The 21,840-nt window shown below is 40.5% G+C and overlaps 1 protein-coding gene across 1 annotated transcript in view; it reads right to left on the reverse strand.

Annotated features, from left to right (window-relative positions):
- Positions 1-3,696: 3,696 nt before the first annotated feature.
- The window catches only part of LOC137915746 (inactive heparanase-2-like), a 41,547-nt gene continuing 23,403 nt past the window's right edge, over positions 3,697-21,840 (reverse strand). The window contains exons 4-12 of the mRNA XM_068758866.1: positions 20,056-20,229; positions 18,424-18,595; positions 15,658-15,705; positions 12,343-12,436; positions 11,183-11,289; positions 10,941-11,055; positions 7,774-7,919; positions 5,755-5,901; positions 3,697-3,859 (exon numbers count right to left, since the gene is read on the reverse strand). Of these exons, the coding sequence (XP_068614967.1) occupies positions 3,697-3,859; positions 5,755-5,901; positions 7,774-7,919; positions 10,941-11,055; positions 11,183-11,289; positions 12,343-12,436; positions 15,658-15,705; positions 18,424-18,595; positions 20,056-20,229 (1,166 nt within the window). The remainder of the gene's footprint in view (positions 3,860-5,754; positions 5,902-7,773; positions 7,920-10,940; positions 11,056-11,182; positions 11,290-12,342; positions 12,437-15,657; positions 15,706-18,423; positions 18,596-20,055; positions 20,230-21,840) is intronic.

Consider the following 21,840-nt stretch of genomic DNA (forward strand, 5'->3'; position numbering starts at 1 on the left):
TTTTAGTCGAGACTGTTGTATGTCTTGGAGTTCAGGCATTGAACCCTGATGAGTGTTGAGGCCTGGACAGAAAAAAATTGTGCAGCTTTTGTGAGGGTTGCCATTTGGTGCATTGAAAAATGCTGACACAGCAGTAGAAATTCTGTGTTGAAAGTGAGAGAAAGGGTGACTTTTTTGCATTGAGCTGTTCTTATTTGACGTGGTTAAATAGTTAAGTCGTATATTTTTATAATAAATCTAATATAGAGTGGATGACGAGCAATTTAGCTTCCACAAAGTGTAAATATCACAGATTCATAATTAACTCTTAGCCTGCATTATGCGATGTATATCCACAAACTCGATAAACAGCAGGCTGCTGGACCAGGAATGCTTCGATGGTTACAACAAACGTGTGCTGCACTGTAACATTCTACACAGACTGTATACTTGGCTTCTGAGCAGGGCAAAGAACCACATAGTAACATAAATATTTATGTTTTATTAACCTTGCTTGGGTTAAAAATGCAAAGAGATCTACTTTGTGGGTTGCAAGGTTTAATCGAGTCCATCAGTTTCTGGGGATCCAGCATTCATGGAAGTTTTATTCAAGTTGACTAATGTATATACAGAGTAAACATCATGAAGTCCTCAGTGTATAGTAACAGGGTCAAAGGGGGCCTTGCATGTCTCAAAATGGATCACGGAGTGTAAACAGTATTAGGCAGGCCTGGGTAACAGTAACCTCCGCTAAGGAGGCACTGTCACGCAGAAGTGGTCAGACACGGCACAACACGTTCGATTTTGTAAGAGAAAGTGACACTCACCATTTGCTATGAAAAGTAAAAGGGTTAGATGAAGGAATATTTGCCCCAAAAAACAAATGTATCTAGATGCCAGGCTGAGCGGCAGGAAGCTCATTAAGCTCTCAGTGATCCATTTCACTTTGTTATATGGTTAATTAAACTCTTAAGGGTCAGAATTAATTACTGAACTAACATACTTTTGATTTCAATAAAATCTGGATTCTGTTTTACCCTGGCAGACAGGTACTTGTTGTTTATCAACCGTACAGGTGATCAGTTTCAACTATCATTGATGTCTGTTCTCGCACGCTACTCTCCCAGGTTTGCACCATGCTTTAAAAACAAAAAAAACAAAGCCCGTCTGCACAAGAAGCTAAATGTGCATATAACTGCAGCCTTCGTAGCATATTGCTAATGTTTTCCTCCTCACAACAAGCTAAGCCAGTCTGGTTCGAACTCTTTGAATTGAGCCGCATGTGCAACAAGACTCAAGCATTTCTGCCACTTAGATAAAAATCAAAGGCCATTTTCCACAAATGGAACTTAAAACAAAAATATAATTAAAGGTATATGCTTTGGATCATGTCTCTGAAAGGCCGCCAGTATTCATGAGTCACTATCATCAAACTTTAATGCAGTTCAAGCTTGCCTTGCTTTTTATAGAAATCAGCCCAGGGCAGGTTCTGGAAGGAAGTGAATGTCAAGTTATTTTATTTTTTTAAGGGCAGGCCCTTCATCTCCCTTTGACATGATCCTACCAAGCAGATCTCAGTTGTCTGTGCATCAGCAGAAAACAAGCCTGGCCTGCCCGGGTTTAGCCCATCTGGGCCAAAGCTGGGGTCTAGAGGTCTCGCCCACCCCGGCGTCATGTTTCCCATCAGCAGCTGCTTTGTGCTCTGAGAAGACAGCAATCTTCCACAACAAAACTTCGTCCAGCTGCTTCCACATCTGGGGCCAGTGAGCGTAAAAGTGCTGTCAAGGTGCCCTTGAGCAAGGCACCAAACCCCAGACTTTGCTCCCTGGGTACTGTTATGCGGCTTGTCTCTCTCTCCCTTAACTTAGGTGTGAATTGTATGTTGAGTGAAAAAAGCATTTTCCCGCCTGCGACTAATAATAAAGGGATTGGCTCCAGCGACACCCGTGACCTGCAAGGTGGGAAAGCGGCTGCAGATGAGACGATTATCTCATCTACAAGAAAACGGATGCAACTGCAATAGTTTGGCATCTTTTATTGATGGTTTTGGAGTATCCGTGCTCGTCGTTGTTCTCCTGTATAAATCATATCCTCATCCCCTTGTTCCGTTTTTCTTCTCATCGTGTAGATCCTCTTTTATATTTCGAGAACTGATGCGGAGTCAGTTAATTCACATGATGAGGTGCAAAAAGAGCACAGTCCAAAATGCTCTCATTTCTAGTTTATTTTAAATCAGTTTAATACTGATGAAAACCTAAAACCTTTGCATCAGTGCAGATTGTGGCCTGAAGGATTCTTCAACCGCTTAGATATTTCATGGTGTTTATTATAAATGTAAACATTTCTTAACACAAAAAAATATATCAGCACACTTTACATATTACAATAATGCTCTCCAAAGGAAATATGAACATCTCTACATGAATTATAAACATTCAGAGGACAAATATTCGTTAATTTAATTTGCTCAGACACTGAACCTACTTTGCGCTGACTGGATTAAGTCTTGATTATGAGATACAACTAAATTAAGGATGCAAAAATGTCTGTGCCCCATTCTTAAAATAATTGTTGAGTTTTTGAGTTAGTAAAGGTAAATGCATTTTTAATAATACAAGTAAAAAAAAAGCAAAGTATTTAATCGTATAAATTAGGTGTATATTTTGGTAAACACTCACTCTTTTTTATGTACAATACAATGCATATATGACAGTAAATCTGTACATAATTATGTAAAATATATAATATATATTTAGTATAAAATCCCAGCAGCATAACAGGATTATAAAATGTGAGATCACACTGAAGATAATGAGATACTTTAAGTTTAAACACAGTTTCACAGAGTTAGTGATTTTAAATCAAAGAGCTTGTTTTTCACTGTGAAACAGAAACACGGTGGAAACTTTACGCCGCGTTTAAACTGAACGAGGCCGTTGAAAAGACAACGATTATGTGACGATACACAAAATATACAGAAACAGAATTTCATAGATACCGAGTTTCCCTTTAAGTCGCTTGATACCGCAAGGGAGGAAACTGAAACAGACTGGACATCAGTAGCTTTGTAAAAAAAAACAAAAAAACACACATGCATACACAGTCCAGATATTACCTTGTACACACCGTATTGTTTGCTTGGTGAAAAAAAATGAAATTGACGTTGACTTGTATGTGATTCAGAAACCATGAGCCCCCAAAATTTTCAATTTTACCTTTGTTGTGTGTTGGTAAAAGAGCAGAAAAAATACTTTAAGGAAAAGATAATTATCTTGACGACCACAGAGATTACAATCTCTCAGTCTGACAATCACAGACAAAAAAAATAACAATAAAAAATAGCTTTGTATCTTGATGTTACACAACATAACAGGAAAACAATCACTGTCCGAACAAGTCTTGTAGCATATACAGAATTCCTGATAAAAACATATGAAAAGGGTCCAGTGCAGCCATTTCTAAGCGTCTTAGGCGATTGTGTCTTTGTTAGACCGGAGGACAGAACACAGAAAGGGTTGGCTTTGTTTGAAATTTTGTACAGCGATTTAAATACTACCATTGAAAGAGGCGTTTTTTAAACCAGAGGCCTTAACGCCCAGTGTCCGCCCTGCAGGAGAGAAAGTAAATCCTGATCTAGCTTTCCAATGTCCCTGTATTTTACAAAGAAGGGGTGTAAAAAGATGAGCCTTCCTCTGTCCCAGAGACACAGGGCCAGCGTTATCTTCGGCAGGCGTAGGCGTTAATGTTTTTGATGACGTAGAAGCCTATAGTCATGGGAGGCATTGCTATCGTCCGCCCAGCCCTCAACGTCTTAGGCTTCAATTCAGGAAGTGTCTCGTTGTCCAACATGAGCAGCTTCTCCCCGTTGAGCTGGACGTGCCTGCAAAGAGAAGAACCACAGGAAGGAAGCTCAGACCGCAGCACCAAACCGGTGGCTATGGAAAACCATGCAACAGGAAGCTGCAAAGCTGGACGGCTTCATGCACCTCGTGCTTTTAAGTCTACTTCTGTCAGTTGTACACTTGGGGGCGCTGTTCTTACAAAATTGTGGCTTCATCTAGTTTTCTCTGGAGCTAAAGGCACAGTATACTACTGTATAATCGCGTTACAATTAAATGTCAAATGTACAGAAAGTGAAATTGAGAAAGTCTGTCGATCTAAAGATGAAGGATAAATGATACCTTTACTTGTAAAACATGCAACATGTTTTGCATTTGTGCTTAACTTGCACAGAAACAGAAAAAGATTACCTCATGTGTGTCTGCCATTTTTAGTTTTATTCTGTGACTCTTATTCTTTGTCCATTTTCTTTTAACATTTAGCACTACTAGTTTTACCATAACAAACCACTCAAGTTTTGTTCGAGTAAACATGATGTAACGCTAATGAGCACCTTATTGGTCAAACATGAAGATTATTATCCCCAAAAGAATGCAAAAATAATACATATCCTTTAAAATAAATCCGGACTGTATCATGAAATTCCTACATTAGAGTCAGCTGTAGCATGACTTTCACATTTCTCCCATTCAAAAGCGCATTGTTTCTATGCAGCACATTATCTAAGCTTACGAACTTAAAGTAGTCGTCATAGCGACATAATAAATCATGCTCTAAGGAGAAGCTGCCCCTCATGCATCTTTAACACACAACATTTCTTCTTTGAAGTGCTGCTCTTATTAGTTGTTTTATTGCTAAATTGTAAGTTTACAATAATATAGAGACTAAGGCAGTGGTCTGGATATTTTTACATGAAGCTTCAATAAAACCTATAATTAAATTATGCTCAATAAGGACAAGTTATAAATCAGACAAACTGCCTAAACTTTTCCTTCAGCATGCAAAGACTTCAATTTGAAAGCCATGCCAACCCTAAATAGCCCACTACTCACACAATTTTATAGACATCTGGTGTTGCTACATTCTTCATAAAAAGTCCCTCTGCGCTGCCGGTGGTAAAGAAAAGCACTTAAGGCCTGAAAAAGGCCCATCGTTAGCTCACTTTGCTATTAAACTCCTTGCAATCCTGTTCTAACACCTAAAACATCCTCCATCATTATGCCGTTATTGAAGGATCAATGGCCGAGCTTCAATTAAGGCTGAACGTTTCTATCGTTTAACACACACACACACGCACACACACACACACACAGTCCTGGGTCAATAGGTTGATATTCCAGGATTTCAGGCTTAAGTCTGAAATTCAGACATAACAGAGAGGGAAGGAAGAAGAGCGGGACTGCCACCCTCCAGCGCTCATTTCTAGAGCCACTTTAAGGCAGTAGGAAGTAATCAATTTGATGGGATATGAATACAAAAGAAAAATGAACAGACAAAAGCTTCATCTTCAGTAAAGCAGTCAAACAAACACAGGAAGTCATCATTACGGCATGAGCTCGCCATAATGCTGCCTCAGATTTCAGATATTTATTAGCTTTTACTTGTCAGAATCTTCTTTCTGTGTGTTGCAGTAAGCAACAATTTAGAAACCAATAAACGTGCTTGTGTGTTTTTATTCACACATCATAATGACGCAGCAGGAATTAAATAGCTCGAGTAAAAAATAAAAACCCTTAAAAGGACAGCGTCGTACATTGTACACAAAATTCTCGTTATCCATTTGCATGACCTCAGCACCTTTGAGACTTTTGCAAAATTGACTCGTGTTGAAAACGACTTCAACTTTTGATTACCATAGAAAACAATTGTGCAGTGCCACTGTGTGTGTGTGTGTGTGTGTGTGTGAGCGAAAGCCAGTGACAGACGGGTACTAACTTGGCTCCGAGGCCGTCGGCGCCGTAGGGCTGCAGCAGGTACTGGTGGACAGCGTTGTTGCGCAGCGTCCCCGCCAGCTTGATCTTCTTTCGCGACCGATGCAGGTTTATGATGTAGATGGTTATGGATCCTCTCACATAATTATGACTGTCACCAAAGATAAAATGATGAAGAGCATGACCAAACGTTCCTTTGCATGAACAAGAGACAATTATGGAAGGCTCCTCTCCACATCTGTTCATAGAGATTTATTATATTTTACGTTGCGGAGCTGAATAATATTGGGTATAATTAAAGATGACTACAAAGAGAAGAGCATCTTTAATATGTTTTTTTTTTTTTATCACATACAATAAACAGAATCAAACCACAACTCATTGATCAAAAGTGGATGAAAGGACTGACATAAAAACAATGAAGTAAGGTAAAACCTTCTCAGGAAGGGAATTCCAGAACAAAGAAAGTTGTTTGCCGTCATAGACTATCGTCTATATTTGGAATCAATCATTGTAAAGCCTATAAGGCTATCTAATGGTGTGATTGGATGGAAACACTTCTTTAGTTGCTTTCAAAACAGTGTCTGAATCCTTCTCCTGAGAGCAAAGTGCTGGGGACTCCATTTGTTAGGGGATACTGGCTGGAGGTGACTAACCGGATGAGGCAGATGAGATAAACATGATAATATCTAATAAGGGCCCAGAGGTGAAGACAAAGACAACAGCGCTGTAGTGAATACCACGCGTCTGCCTCAGTGCTCAGGCTCAGGCTCACCTCAGACAACTTGTGTCTTTGAGGCTCTTTTGGTTTGAGCTTTAATTTGATCTTTGATCGCATCTATACAGGGTGAACCGTTTATTTCAGCAACCTGTCGTAACTTTAATATTCACTAAGTGAAATAAAACAGAGTCCTGTTGAACGGAACCTTCTGGCTCTGCGTTTTAACTCTTGGGAAGCCGGGTGATGGATCTGATGCGAGACTGAAGGAGAGATAATAGCCTTTCAGGCCCTTTTCAAATGGTAAGGGTTTGAGATTTAAGATTCAAACCAGCGGCATAAACATGTGTTGATGCTTTTTGAGCATGGCTGGAAAAGAAATGTGATGGAAACCATTACAAGGAGTAAAAAGGGCAGTGAAAGTCAAATATGTAATTGCCATATACTTTTCAAATCACTGGCTGCCTGAGTGCACTCACAACCTCTGCTGTTTTACACAGAGCAGTCACATTACTACGGCTGCATGTCTATGTAAGGCTCACTGTGTAAAACTAGCTGCAAGACGGATCAAATTCAAGACGGACTGCTTCACTGTCTGATCGTCTGCTGAATGGAGCTGAGCAGGATCTCTTTACAATACAGGTGGCGGGAGCAAAGTGAAGCTTATATATTTGTGCGGCTCTATGGAAATCCCAGCTCGCAGCTCCGCGATCTTTCTAAGCGATGCTCCACTTGTAAACGGGCCCCTCTAAGGCCCGTAAGTCTAGCCTGCTGCTGACAGCCACGGGCTTGGGTTAAATGATAACCTTGAAACGGCCATCACATCTCCTCCTGTCACAGACTGCCTTATTGTCCCTCCCCGTCCAGCCCCCCCCCCCCCCCTCCAGCCAGTCCTAGATGGGAAAAGGGCCTTGCACACCTTTCAACGGCTCTTTGGCAGCAGGGGGGGACAGAGCCCACACACCTGATAAGTGATACCCATTAGATTTTATAGGCTCTGCGCTGTGAATGAGCCGGAGTCTGGCGTCTCCTTATTTATGGGATGTTAAATGGGAAGGTAAGGGATTTTGCTCTTCTCTAAGAAACGCTGAGCCACAGGTGATTGCGAGAGGACAGAGGGAGGAGAAGAAGCTAAAAACCACAGCGATCTGTTTCAATCTATCTGCAATCCCATTCCAAAGCAAGTTCGGGCACCACTAGGGGGCTAATAGGATGGTGTCATCTGTCGGTTTCAATTGAAAAGAATCACCACATAAATATACAAAGTGTACAGGCTAATCCAAGGCCTTCCAGATGTATACGTACTTGTAGTTGCTGGTGCAGTGGGCGTAGATCCGTAGCTTGTCTCGTATGACTCGTCCAGGTTGCGGCTTTCTTTGTAGTCCAGCCACTCTCACAGCTAAAACCCTCGGACCAACCAAACGTTTGAAGACCAGGGAGAACCAGTATTCCTGTGGGGGGGGGGGGGGGGGGGGGGGGGCAACACCAGATTTGCACTTTTATGACATTACGGATCATTTTATCACAAAAATTTTTAAGATGGAATTCACTTGGTTGTTGTTGTAAGATAAAGAAAAAAGAAAAAAAAGAAAAAAAAGAAGAGAAAGTACATTTCAAAAGGAGCATCTGAGAAAGAAGCACCAGCAGGGAAGTAGCTTAGAAGTATTGCCAACTCCACCGTTTCAAACGTAAGGATACATCCATCATTACAAGAGGTCATATAGAAATGCTAAATATTGATTTTGCATAGTCAGCAATGAAATTGGAAGTTGATTTCAGTAAGATATTAAAAATATGAGCATGAGGAAGGTGTCAGCTCATCTAGTTCAAGTCCAAATATGTCAGCACTGCATTGAACAAACGCTGATCCTTTTGCACCTGGCAGGTATAAATATGATGTTTCTGAACATTTGAAATCCCCCATCTTGAATAGTTGTTTTCTGTTATCACCACACCGTGTCTCACTGGATAGTTACGCAGACGCAACACCTCTCTGAGAGACCCAGAGAAACATGTGTTCCTCAGGAAGTTCCCATGCAATCCTGCATATGGCAACATTTAAGGGCTTCTTTTTTCCATTCAGCCTTTAACTTAATTTGCCGCCAAGGCATCGAAGAAGCAAAGCACACTACGGAACTGTTGTAGCGTTGGCCACGGGCAGAGGGATGGGTGGATGAACGTATGGCCACAACTCTGATCTATGATCGTTAATACATTCAACACAGAACAGCAATCGGGTCTGGAGTTTTATTAGTGCAAGATGGCTGGAGCAGTGCTACACTCACGCTTCAGGACACATGACTAATATTCTTCGGATGGTACCAGCTCACATTACGTCTTTGGCAACGCTGATATCTAATTGCTCGGTCTGGCGCCCTGCCCTCCTCACACGCTCCCTCTTTAGATGGACAAACAGAAATACACACGGCTGGCGTCTCTACCATGAACACTTTGTAAACCACCAATTCACAGTGGTGAACAAGAGCAAAGCTACTCTATTCATGAGGACGTGAAAGAAATATCAGACACGTGCATCTCAGTCCAGGTTGGTGTACTACTATCAAGTAGCCGGGTAATGTATAGCTCCCAGAAGCTTTCCTGGATACGAGCTAATAAATAGCAGCAATAAGTACTTAAGGACAATCAATAACTGAGTTATTAATGCATAGCCTGAGAATGCCTGCCCACGGTGAAAGTTAAAGGGGGTTCTATTACCGTTAAAAATGATCAAATAAATGTGAAGAATTTTTTAAAAAGTACGTTAAAAATCGCTGCTTATACGAAGGTGAATGTAGCTCAGCTAATACCAAGATATTGGAGAATGTCATGCAACTCTTCACTTAACTTAGATGCACAGTTCACCACTACACAACAACGGAATCGCAATTATCATTAAGAAGAACAATTATCCAAATCTAAACCAAGAAATGCAAAGGAAGACATGCAGGCACAAGGAAACCAGTTGCACATAAAAGACTGGCGGTCGTACACCAGGGTCCAATCAAAGCTGAGCTGCACAGTTGCGGGAATAAGAGCACAATAACAGGGAGTGTAACAATTAACCTTCAGTATTTACCTAATAGAACAAATGAGAGCCAGACTGCCTGGATGAGACCCAGTTAACCCCCGAAGAAAGATCAAAGTATGAGTTTATACTATTTCTCTGCATCTAGCAGCAGGAAGTTCATCATTTCAACGTCTTTAATTTAACTTGATTTATGATGTAAAAATCTTCAGCAAGCTCTAATTGGGCATCCCATAAAATGATAAAATGATAACAGCTGTAAAAAAAGAAAAGAAAAGAAAAAGAAAATAGAAGTAAACTCAGGAAAGATTCATCGCCCCGCTTTCTATATGATTAGAAAAATGCTTCAGCTGGAAGGAGACAATATGAGTGGAGGGTAACCAATAAGAGATGATAACTGGAAAAGAACAAGGAAAGCAGAGGTGCATAGAAATGTGAAGCAAAAGAGAGAAGCCAGGTCATAAATTTCCCATCCAGATGAGTTGGCCCTGCAGGAAATCCACTCAGTAGTCAGGCCGGTGCAGCATTTGAATAGAGCCAATGTTAAAAGCATGGATTGTAACAGGAAACCGCATTTCTAGAAGAGTGATGGAGAAGGGGAGAAAAACGGAGCCACTTTGATTGTTTCATATCATAGCTGAAAGGAAAGCAGAGGAAAGAACAGGGACAAAACTTACAAACGAGTCAGTGGAAAACCTTTCACATTTCGATGAAATAAGTAATCCCTTTAGCCCAATAACGCCGGGTGTCAAAGGAGCATTCAGAAGTTTTAGATACTAGCATTTCTTATGATCAAAGCAAGAATAAAATAATATTGAAAAATACCAAAAAACTGATTAATGGCTGATTTCATCACTTTTCACCATCACTATTTAAAAAATGTAGTGTGTGTGTATAAGACCATTTCATAAATAACAAAATGGAACATCACAAGTGCAACGTGAAGCGCGATACAGAAACAACCTCTATAATAATAATGAGGGTTAGGAAGACTGCTATAATCCCGGACCTTCCATTAATATGATCAAACCCTAGAGGATCATGGGATTGGACAGTTCCATCTCAAGTGTTGTAGGCTGTTTTACTAACATCTCTGTGCATCAGCATCTCGGATTGCAAATCTCTCAGCGGCTGCCTGTCCCATACAGAGAAGCACACAGTTACGATGGGGGGGTTGAGGGAAGCAGGGACACAGTCCTGCGCTACTGACAAAAGGATAAGGTTACATGGCATTTCGCCCCAGCGTCTAACCACTCATCACCGCTAAACGCCTTTCATCTCACCTAATAGCTCCCACGGGAAAAGAGCGAGAGGTGCCATCGAAGCATCGAGTCCACAGCAGACTGCTTCAGTCAAATCTTGTTATTAAGATGAAGACAGGAGGGCTGCGTGTGAACCAATAGGGTTAGGGTTATAATGCTTGCTCAACTGAAATGGAGAGACTTACAGGTAAAGGGTTAAAGTTCTGGTCCACCAGGCGCGAGTAGCCGTAGTCAAAGAATGAGTGACGCAGGACCACGTCGATCCCCTGCACAGCAGCCGTACCCAGCGTGTTCATCCACCTGGATCAGCAAGAGAGAGCCAATGGGAATAAATACAGACATCGTTTGTCTTGCAGATTGGTTCTGGTTCATTATCATTAAACGTAGCTACAGTAAACATAGACCCGGTAATGTTGAAAGCACTCACAGAAAGCCAGCAGCGTACGTATTAGAGAGATCACTGATGCCTCCGGACCACGCCGGTACCAGCCCACTCAGCCACACCTTCTTACCAGGTGTATGTGTGTTCACAATCTGCAATGAACGATGGGAATGCACGAATATCAAAGAAAATCCACAATAAAATCAGCCTCGTCAAAGCTCGATTTGGAAATCACTTTGAGGTTTCATTAAGTATGTGTGGCCTCATTTACCATGTCTTATGGGAATGCAGACATTTTTTTTTTTAAAGCAATACAAGATCTAACAACTGAAGTATTTAAACTTAAGTTGATTTACACCCACATGAAACCTCATTGCGACAAGGCAAGGTTACTGGATGTCCCATGTCCGACAAAAGGATTGTCATAATATTATATTTCCACATTTGAATGGAACTTTGTGACAAGGTCTATCTTTTGACAAATAAGGGATCTTCCTCTAATCACTCATCCAACTTGGACTACATAGACAAAAGAGATTTGTGCGTAACTAGGAAAGATTATTTATTTATTTAGAAAACAAAAACAAAAAAAAAGATTATTGATTTATTTATTTGTATTCCTTGATTGTATTTGTTTATACACTGATGTGTTTTTCCCTCAGATATCTCTTCTTTGTTTGCTCTGATTGTGATTTTAACTGAAAGTAAAACAGCTAAATGAACTCACGTTAACGCTGCTGAATACAGATGGCAACAGAACATGCCTACATATGCAAATAAGTAAAAGCAGAACAACTGATGTCACTGATTTTCGCCAGTAGATTTAATTAAATGTTTTATGTTTTGCTTCATGGACTTGCTTTGGCACCGTTCGTCCTTCAGTCAGAATTTCTCACACATCAGTCAATGTGTGATCAGATTACCTCACGGTCGATGCAACCATTTCAACCAGAGGATTCACTCATGTGTTTTTCAGATGTGGGTTATTTGGGTTACAAAATGTAATTACATAAAGAAATGAGTCCAGATATGACCTCTGAAAAATACACCAGATTTACCGGTACATTTTGCAGATGTAACAACTTCCTGCAGATATAAAGTTAAGTTAAGCACCAAGTTCATGCATGTGCAAAGTATACCGTGCATAAAGCAAATATAAAATGCCGTTTCAATGTCATGATTCCGAAGGAAACATATTTACTTACCGTGGTAACTTTGGTGATTTGTTCTGTCAGTGTGTCCAGCAGACGACTTTTTAGAAAGTCCTCCACTTTTTTCACTCTGCCATCCATGTAGTAACTGAAATGTAAAGAATATTAAGACAGAAGAATACGGAAATGCTGGGAGAAGAACACCCTGCACACATTTTACATTGTGAGAAACAATATGATTCCTATTACAGCACAGATTGGGAAAAAAAGCAACTGAAATATGAAACTTTATTGTTAATCTGCTGTTTGATCACATTCAAACTGGGAACAGAAGAAAAATCAGATTTACAGATATAGCATGTAGTTACCTCCTCCATGGAGGTAATGTTTATGACGGCGTTTTTCTCTCAGCAGGATTACGGAAAAAACTTAAGCAGTGTGCTACTGATGACAACTATTGGCCAACTTCATGCGTAAGATAATAATTAATTTATGTTATTATCTAACTGAAAAGGCCTGATAGTAATAAAACCCGGGAGTGTTTAGTCCATCTGCAACTAATTCCTAAAGGGGGGGTAAGTTCAAAAAAAGCTAATGCTTCATCCTACTCCTTTTCGGACATGTTTTGTTCGTATTATTATTGTTGTTTTGACTTTGTTATTGTTGGATTGACTATTATCGTTGTTTTCGGTTTGTTTGTTTTCTATTTGTCTTTTAATTTGCATGTTCGAAATAAAGCATTCAAATCAAAAATCAAATAAAGCAGTTTTATAGATTTCTCGATTTAGTTTTGGGGTCAATACTTTTTTGCATATGGTATTAACTGTAGGTAGCATGTTGTCTTATCAAATAAAATGATCATTTAAAACTTGGATTTTTTTGTTTGCAAGGTACCATTTTCATGATAAATGTTATGTGATGATCCAACCAAATTCCCCCGACTCAAAAAAAGAAAGAAAAAAAAGCTAAAACATATTTTGTGCCAAATTCCAATTTTTATTTCCTTTCTAGAACTGATGAACAGTCCAATAAAGGACATGCAAAGTCATTCCAGGCATTAAAGTTCATTTGAGTAGCCAGTCAGCAGTACATTTCTTCAGCAATGGATCAATACATTTAACTGGCGACAGTGCCGAGGAATAAAACTCCACTGTTAGACATTGACAAGAAGATATAATCATCAACAACTGCAGCAGTAAGATAAAAAAATTAAAAGCTGACCTCAATTGAACTTGTTTTGGAAAAGTCAGTGGGAAATGACTGATGACAATAAAACTGCTGAGAACTGAGAGCTGAACTTAGTTGCTGAAGATGTGATGCAATCTGTTAGAAAAGTCCAAAGCTCCTTGCCTCAAACTGTAAACAATGTAATGATTGAGTCATAGCTTTACAGATATTATTTGGTTATCCGGTCATTTTCTCAAGGAGCTTTATAATATTTCTTGAGTCTATGGAAAATTGCTGTTCATATATGGAAACATAAATAAAAAAGACAGCTATTGTATTTATAGCTGAAACTGCAGATGAGTGCTACCACGTTTGAAAACATTAGGTAATAAAGCATGATTAACCTTCACTCAAATTCCACAAAGAAAATAATATATAGATATAATCAATATGAAGAAAACTGCTCAAGAATTTTGTTCCACACTGAGGGTTTATATAAGACTTGGCAACCAAAACAGAACCCAGACGCTTTCCTTTATCCATCCATGGTACTGCTACTCTGACCAGATATACAACTATGTGAATATTTTCAGCGCCACTCCATATAAAATGGAAAATGTTCCAGAACTCTAACACTCACAAATCTATGGAACATATCAGGACACTATTTGAGGCCAAATGAGACAGCCACAGTTTGAAGGAGAGACGAGAGAGTGTCAGAAAGAGAAAACATACTCGAATGAAAGTAGGATTTTGACATTATCTGGGTATAATTACAGCTGCACTGATTATCAGAGTATATCACAAAGCGTAAAACGAAGAACCAACTGGACTTGTTCAAGTTTGATTGAAGACGTTTCACCTCTCATCCAAGAAGTGTTATAGCGTAGCATTAGATAAAAGACAAAAAGCATCATTTCCAATCTAATCATATTCAATTTACCGGCCAAATGTTAGTGAAGGGCATTAGTGGTTGGTGGATTTGCTTCACACAAGCACCCCCCCCTAGCAACAACAGTAGTCTATTGAATGGTAAATGGGCCATCAAACCTCTGTTGTCTTTGTGTGTGTGTGTGTGTGAGCTATCATCGTAACTTCATCTTGGACAAATCCAATGTGATATTTGGCAACGATTAATCGATGGACAGCCGATCTTTGGCTTTTATTTACAGATGATAAACATATGGAGCATGTATGTATGGAGCTCCGGTGATGTACAGATCAGGTTAAATTTGCTCTGGTGTTTTGAGAGACTGTGGCTGGTCTCCAGCTGCTCACTGGGACATGTCTGTTTTCAGCAGTTTTCCATGTAAAATTTAAGTGGGAAAGCATCACAACACAGTCAGATCAAGGCATCCTCTGAGTGAGTCACCCTCTGGAAAAGATGTCAGCCAAATGACTTGTATGCTTGTGCTTAACTACACTTTAGCTTTTAAAACCATTTTATTTTCAGATCATGTAATACAAATACGTGACTATTTAGAAATGAATGACCTGCAGTGAATTATCAATCCACTGTCCCACGGTTGAGCCAGCTGGAGAAGTAAAATCTGTGTCATAGACGTGTTAATGAGTGGTCTCCACCTTAATGAGTTTGGCTTGTTTTGTAGAGGTCAGAGTTTCTGTCACGCAGCCTGGTTAGACTGGAATTTGGATCTCTAGTGTAGAATAAGCTAATTGACAAAGGGAATGAGGCAGACCATATGGTTTGGTTTTAACAGTGTGGGTGGTGTTTTTCTAAACCTTACCAGCAGACCTGCCTCCTTCCGTTTCTTCTAATTTCTCCTAATTAGACCTGACCCTCACCTTTATGACCACTCACTCACTCACAGGGTTTGTCTGCGCTTACAGTGGCTGTGCCGTCTTGTACACACTTGACATACGTGCATAAAGCTCAAACCACTGATGTGTCTGTATGCGTTCCTACAGGATGAGTAATAGACAAGCGGCAGGTGTTACTAGTTTAACAGACAAACAATCTCTGCCTTGTTTCCCTGCTCTTCGGTTCCACAACAAACATATTTCTCTTCATAATGCAGGAGTCTCTGTGATCTCTCAGAATAATGATAGCTGCCTGCTACATATACAAATTGTAGTGATAATGGTATAAAAGCAGCACAGGCTGTGCTGCTGGGTTTAGAAGACTGGTTGAATGTTTTTCTAAGGACAAAATAAAATAGAAAAAAAGGTTAAAATACCTACTGTTGCCACGTAACTGCATCTAAGACAGAGCCAGCATTCTTCATGAACCTGAAAGTGAGGAAAAAGTGAGTTAGTTTCACAGTTCGGGCCGATCATTTTTATGATTACATTTTTGTTTTTGTTTACTTTATTCACCAACTTAACTTTGAATTTGGAAATGTTGCTGTAACCTATAAGGCAGACTGGAAGACAGGATGCAATACAAGGTCGCGGGAGTTGCTGGAGCCTATCCCAGCTTGCTATGGGCCGGATTGCGGGGGGAACACCTCAGACATGTCGCCAGTGCATCATGGGACCACACTGACAGACAACCATTCACGCACACACTATGGACAATTTGGAGTAACCAATTTACCTAAATTGCGTGGGTGGGAGGATACCGGAGAACGCCCACGCGGACAGAGGGAGAACATACAAACCCATAAATAGGATTTGAACCACTGTGCCGCTACAAAATGCTCATTTTATTTGATAAGACAACATTCTACCTATAGTTAATCCCTTATGCGAAAAGGTATTGCTCCCAAAACTAAATCGATAAATCTATCAAACTGCTTTATGAATGAGTTCAGGGGTTTGGTTACTATAACCCTTTTCAGTTAAATCATGACATAAATAAGTCATTTTCTGAAGCATGAAGTTTGCCAATAGGTGTAATCAGGAGCACATCATGCGAAAATCAAAAGACATTTGATTGGTTTTGCTTTCTAGTTTCTCTAATGGCAGATATGGCTTTAATTTCTCGCAGAAAAATGCATAGAACATTACATTTTTTTAAAGAAAAAGCTTTGGTTGGTGTGTGCAATTTCACATACAGTATACAGATCCAAATAAAAATCCAGAACAATCAAATTGAATTATGTTACCATGGGGATATTCTGCCTACTGAGCCGATGATGCGTTGATGAGTTTGATTTGAGAGTAGTCCAGACTGAATTTAGAGGTCTGCTGTGGACTCAGTGCCATTCTAGTACTGTATGTAGTTTGTTTGCTCCAAGTCTTGATACACTTCTTCCAGCTACTTAAATTTACGCTTAAAAAATAATAAAAAACAAAGCCAAGACAAAAACATAGAAAAATCTGTGCACTGTGTCCAATTCTTTTTTTTTTCTTCTTTTTTTTTTCAGTACTCCCGTTCTGGCTTCTATCAACTTGCAATGCTTTGGTTGTGCGTGTGAGGCACAATAATAAATATACTCTGTTCAAAACAGTTTTAACAGTTTTAGAATTTTAGCAGCTTTAAGTGTGACTCCACAATGTCTTTTAGGTAACGTGGTAAATCTGTAAACTAAAAAGGGCGAAAAACAAAAAGGTTTAAAAGTGTAACGCCCTGCAGTACTTATCCTGCATGCAGAGTTTAGATTGTTTACAAAAAATACTAACTCCAAATATCTCACACAGATATGAGAAATGATGTTTACTGAATGAACCTTTTAACGGACTCACTCTGTACATAAACTCAACATAGCTCCTCCTGCCTGTCTTCCTCCTCCTCCCGTTTGCATCTCTGTGTGTGTTTTCCGACTCTACCTGATCCAAATCGCTCCATATTTGGGTGTAGCGGCTTGTCAGACATGCCCAGATGTGTGTCTCTAAACTTTCACCGCTCTGGCTTGTTTAGTCTGTCCAGCTCAGATATTTGGACAGTTGAGTAGCTCAGTGGTCCAGTTCATCTTGTTTCCTGAGAGCAGCAGAGTAGTTGGGCTGTCAAACACTAGAGCCCCCCCCGTAACACTGTCAAACACACAAGAATCACCCTGTCGTTAAATGTGTCACCCGTGACCCATGGATACTCCAGTCTCTCTCCTCTTTATCTTCTCACTCGTCCTCCTCTTTCTCAACTCATCTTCCACATCCTCCCTTTCGTCTGAGCCCACAGCTCATCAATCAGTTTGAAGGGCACACACACACACACGCACACACACAATTTACTGATGAGTAACTTAGAGATTTGAGATAAACAGCAGTTCCTAATGGTTTCACTGATCTAAGTAGCTCAAGAAGAAGACCCGTAACAAATTACTCATTCTCCTCGTCTTCCAGCTCCTTGTCTATAACGTGTGCTGGACATTCGGACATTAAACTGTTCCTGTGCCCATATCTGTACTTACGCTGAAAGTTTAGCACACAGAAGTGTTTTTGTTTGTGTCATAAAGTCACACTATTCTGGATCATACAGCACTGACAGAGCTGTGAAGATCCAATGATTTGATATTGTGTTGATTCTCATTCTGTTTTTCAACCGTTTGCATCCATTTTAGTCAAATTTGTATCTAATTTCTACAGAAAGAAAAACTCAAACATTTTGGGTGAACATTATCCGGCTTCATTCAAACTAGAGTCCTCACCCTGAACTTCAGGGCAGAAGAGTTCCCGATGCAACAGGGAGAGGGATATTTGTTCACCTTTAGGTGTTTTAATGATTTCCTTAGGCTGCGGTTCACACAAGGCTGTGATACACGCCACTAAAGCCAAACTGTAGCTGATGGACTTGGCTAAAATGTACAGGTGGGATGTGGTGCCATCACATTATCAATCACATGACATACTATGTAAACTGACAAGGTATTACGAGAACTGCAACCCCGAAACCTGCAAAGTGGAAACACCGCTGCACACACAGTGTGAATGTGTGCGTCTTAAACAGTTAAAGTGTCTAACAGCATCTCTGGAGATGGAAACTTTCCACTCCCTTCCTCCAATTCTCTAACAGGATAGCCTAAGAAGGAGAGGAATGCCCAATCGGTGTTTTACTTGCCGACTCACCCATCCAGCAGCAGGATTGCGTTCTTTCGGGGTCGTCCTGCATTAGGTCCGTAGAGGTGAGCGCGGTGGTAGAAGCGCACAGACTGCAGCAATGTCCGCAACTTGGCATAGTCTTGAGCTAACTGGGTGCTGTTGAGTGCACGGCCCACCATGCTGCGGTAGGCATTAGGCTCTAGGAAGAGGAGATACAGTACATTGAGCAGGCTAGGTAGAGATTAGAGAGGCAACAGTGGTGCGTTATCGGATGATATTATTGAGGTTGTAGCCTGATCTTGCTCTCTGAGAGAATATCCAACAGCCAGTAGAAATATATATATATATATATATATATAATTGGGCAATTTAGAGTAATACAGACAGAAGAGTGGTCCAAAACACACAGGGTGGCCTTGCAGAATCAGTAGAGATAGACTGAGGGAAAACAAAAAATAAATCGCAGGAGATCTGATGTCACATGAAAGAGGTTCAAATGTTTAGTTTAGATTACTATTAATGATAAGTGGTATAAGGTTCTCTCACTGTTTCCTCCAGAGGGGGCTGCTGCTGCTAAAACCCTGAATGTTCCTGGTGATCAGAGCTGGTGGATTCTGTAATGTTACCATAAACGCTGAATGTCATAGGGAGGGGGATACCCTTGGGATTGTTTGCTCAGTGTTTAGGCTCATCTCATCCATGATGCTACACACGCCTTCATGCCAAAGGACTCATTTTAAAGCGGAGGAACCTGACTGGACAGGAGCCGGGGCTTTTTACGTTTATTTCATGAGGTCAGATATTGGGAAAAGTATTAATCACACCAACACGAGTGAGGATATTTTGGCGAGAGGTTCTAAAAAAGTTTCAGTTAAGTGCCTTGCCTTTATATTATACATTCAGTGTTTAGTTCAACCTTTAAAATAAAACTTTCTGTAAGTCTGTTTGGTATGTGCAAGTAGCTGTTTTTGCTGCATTGCTGCAAACGACAATAAAATACTATTTTCAAAATTTAAAAGTGTCCGCACTGCATCGGCAATTTCAATTGCTATATACCGTATGTATATTTGCAACTGATGGGATTTTCATGGTACTTTTAAACTTGATCTGGAATAAAAGTTTCTATTATGAGCTTTATTGCAGATGAAAACAAATTAAAATATGAATTTATGTGTACCGGGAAAACACAGGGCTCTGTGTGTGCACAGCAGCTCTCCTGGAGCACAGATGGCCGGGATAGCATGAGGACTAGCAGTTGCTTTCATCCCTGAATGAACCCTAGCCTTAACCCTTAAACTGCTTCACCATAAGAAACCTCTCACAGATGACACGTCTACATCTCTATTAAGTAGTCAGTCATTCATTCCTGGCTTCAGGAACAGAGAGCTACCATTTCATCAGTTTAAGAACTAATTAGGTGAGAAGGTTGGGTTTTGTGCAATGCTGGAAATTGTTAAGAGATCAGGTAAGTGAAATAATATACATATAATTTATAATTAATAGTAACGTGAAGGGAGAAAGGCCATCAAGTTAAGGAGGGATATCTTAGAACTGTTAATCAATAGTGTCCATGTCAGGGCTGCGTAAAATCAAACAGCCTTTTTTTTTTTTACAACATCAAGTCATTTAGTAAAGATTGTGATATGTAGCTGTTCTGACCATTGCCAAGCTCCCAGGAAATGTTGTACTTCTTGCCAGCGCCGTACTTCAGGAGGCTTAGGGTGGAGGAGGTGTTCCAGGAGTTGTCTGGGTTTCTGTGCAGTGCGTTGAGCCCCAGGATCAGGTGCAGACCAGCACAGTCGGCAAAGTTGTACAATTTGTCTAAAGACCTGGCTGGGAGAAACCCACAAAGCAGTTGTAACTTTGATTCTTCCTATGCACCTGAAATCAATAAACCAAATGAGCCCGATGAGCTCATGTGGTACTTAATGCCCAAGTTCATGTACTGTTTTTGTTTAATGTACTGCACAATATAGGGTACAGTATATGGTATTATGAAATAGTCTAGAGTGGAAAAGTCATCAAATGAAACCCAATGTATTTGAAGAAAAGACCTCCTTTTAATAAGACACCGAAAAGAACTTCAAAAGTACATTAATGTAGATATGACTATGAATGAACTCTGACCTTTACTTTCTAGGTTCAAGAGGAAACAGATGAAGACAATCCGAGGGTCTGGCTCCGTCCTCGCACCGGCAGAGCTTACCACCAGATTATCACAGAGGGAACGCGTGAGGCTATTCTTCTGTTTTGAATTTCACGCTATTACAAGCGTGTGAAAGGTGTGAGGTTCCTTCATGTTAGAATTTTTAATAAATGCATGTGACTTTAAATGTGGCTTTAAATCAGAGTCAGGCTACATTTAAACGCCGCTTACAAAGGAACGCTTCAGCTAAAGTGTGTTTTTTTTGCTAGTGTTCATTCGCTGTAAGCCTTTCTTTCTAATAGAGTGGTTAAGCATAATCCACAGAGCAAACAGACAGAACAGAAATATTGCTTGTTGCAGCTGGCATTAATTCACCTTCCAACAAAATTGGTGCGGCAAAAGCCGGAGACAAAGGAATGCTAGAATTAACAATGCTTTTATTAAGCAAGGTTCAATTCTGGAGTGTATTTGTCCTAATTAAACTGTCTGCTCCACATCTCATTATTACCTATCATTAATATTATTATGATAACCCCCTCTCTCTCTGTGGTTAAAGCAGTGAAGTGTCTGTTTTCAGGAGTAGAGTTGAGGGCAACAGGACAAAGAAAGTAGCGCCAGATGTGGCTGTCAGAAAGAGTGATTCCAGGCCTTTCCTCACCTGAGATCTGAACAGCAGGCAGCCAGTCTTTCCCCAAGACACAGCTTGCACATGCATCATAAAAGGCATCGTGAGATGTAACAATCTGTTAAATATATGGCTTCTCTGCAGGTAGGTAAAGAGTAATGTCTACAATAAAGTAAGTGTCTATGTCTGTAAGACCACAATGCATCCGTCCCCAATGATCTAAGCCGTTGTGTCGGTCTGTCTGGTGAAGAAGGAGCTGAGCCAAAAGTCAATCTACGTTCCTACTTTCACCTCAGGTAATGATGAGTCATGAAAAAACAAGATCCCGGATACAAGCATTCAAAATGAGTTTCCGCCGCAGGTGGCTGGGCGCACCCTTAGAGACAGGTTGGGGACCTCAGTCACCAGGGAGGAACTCGGAGTCGAGCCGCTGCTCCTCCACATCGAGAGGAGTCAGTTGTGGTGGCAGGGGCATCTATTGGACACCTCCCTGGGGAGGTGTTACGTGCATGTCCCACTGGGAGGAGGCCTCGGGGAGGACCCAGGATTTGCTGGAGAGACTATGTCTCTCGGCTGGTCTGGGAACGCCTCGGGATCCAGCTGGAAGAGCTGGAGGAGGTGGCTGATTTTTGGGTTATTGGATTTTTAGACGAGGCTCTGAGAATTAATCATT

The sequence above is a fragment of the Brachionichthys hirsutus genome, unplaced genomic scaffold (assembly GCF_040956055.1).
Source record: "Brachionichthys hirsutus isolate HB-005 unplaced genomic scaffold, CSIRO-AGI_Bhir_v1 contig_1436, whole genome shotgun sequence".
Classification (NCBI taxonomy): domain Eukaryota; kingdom Metazoa; phylum Chordata; class Actinopteri; order Lophiiformes; family Brachionichthyidae; genus Brachionichthys; species Brachionichthys hirsutus.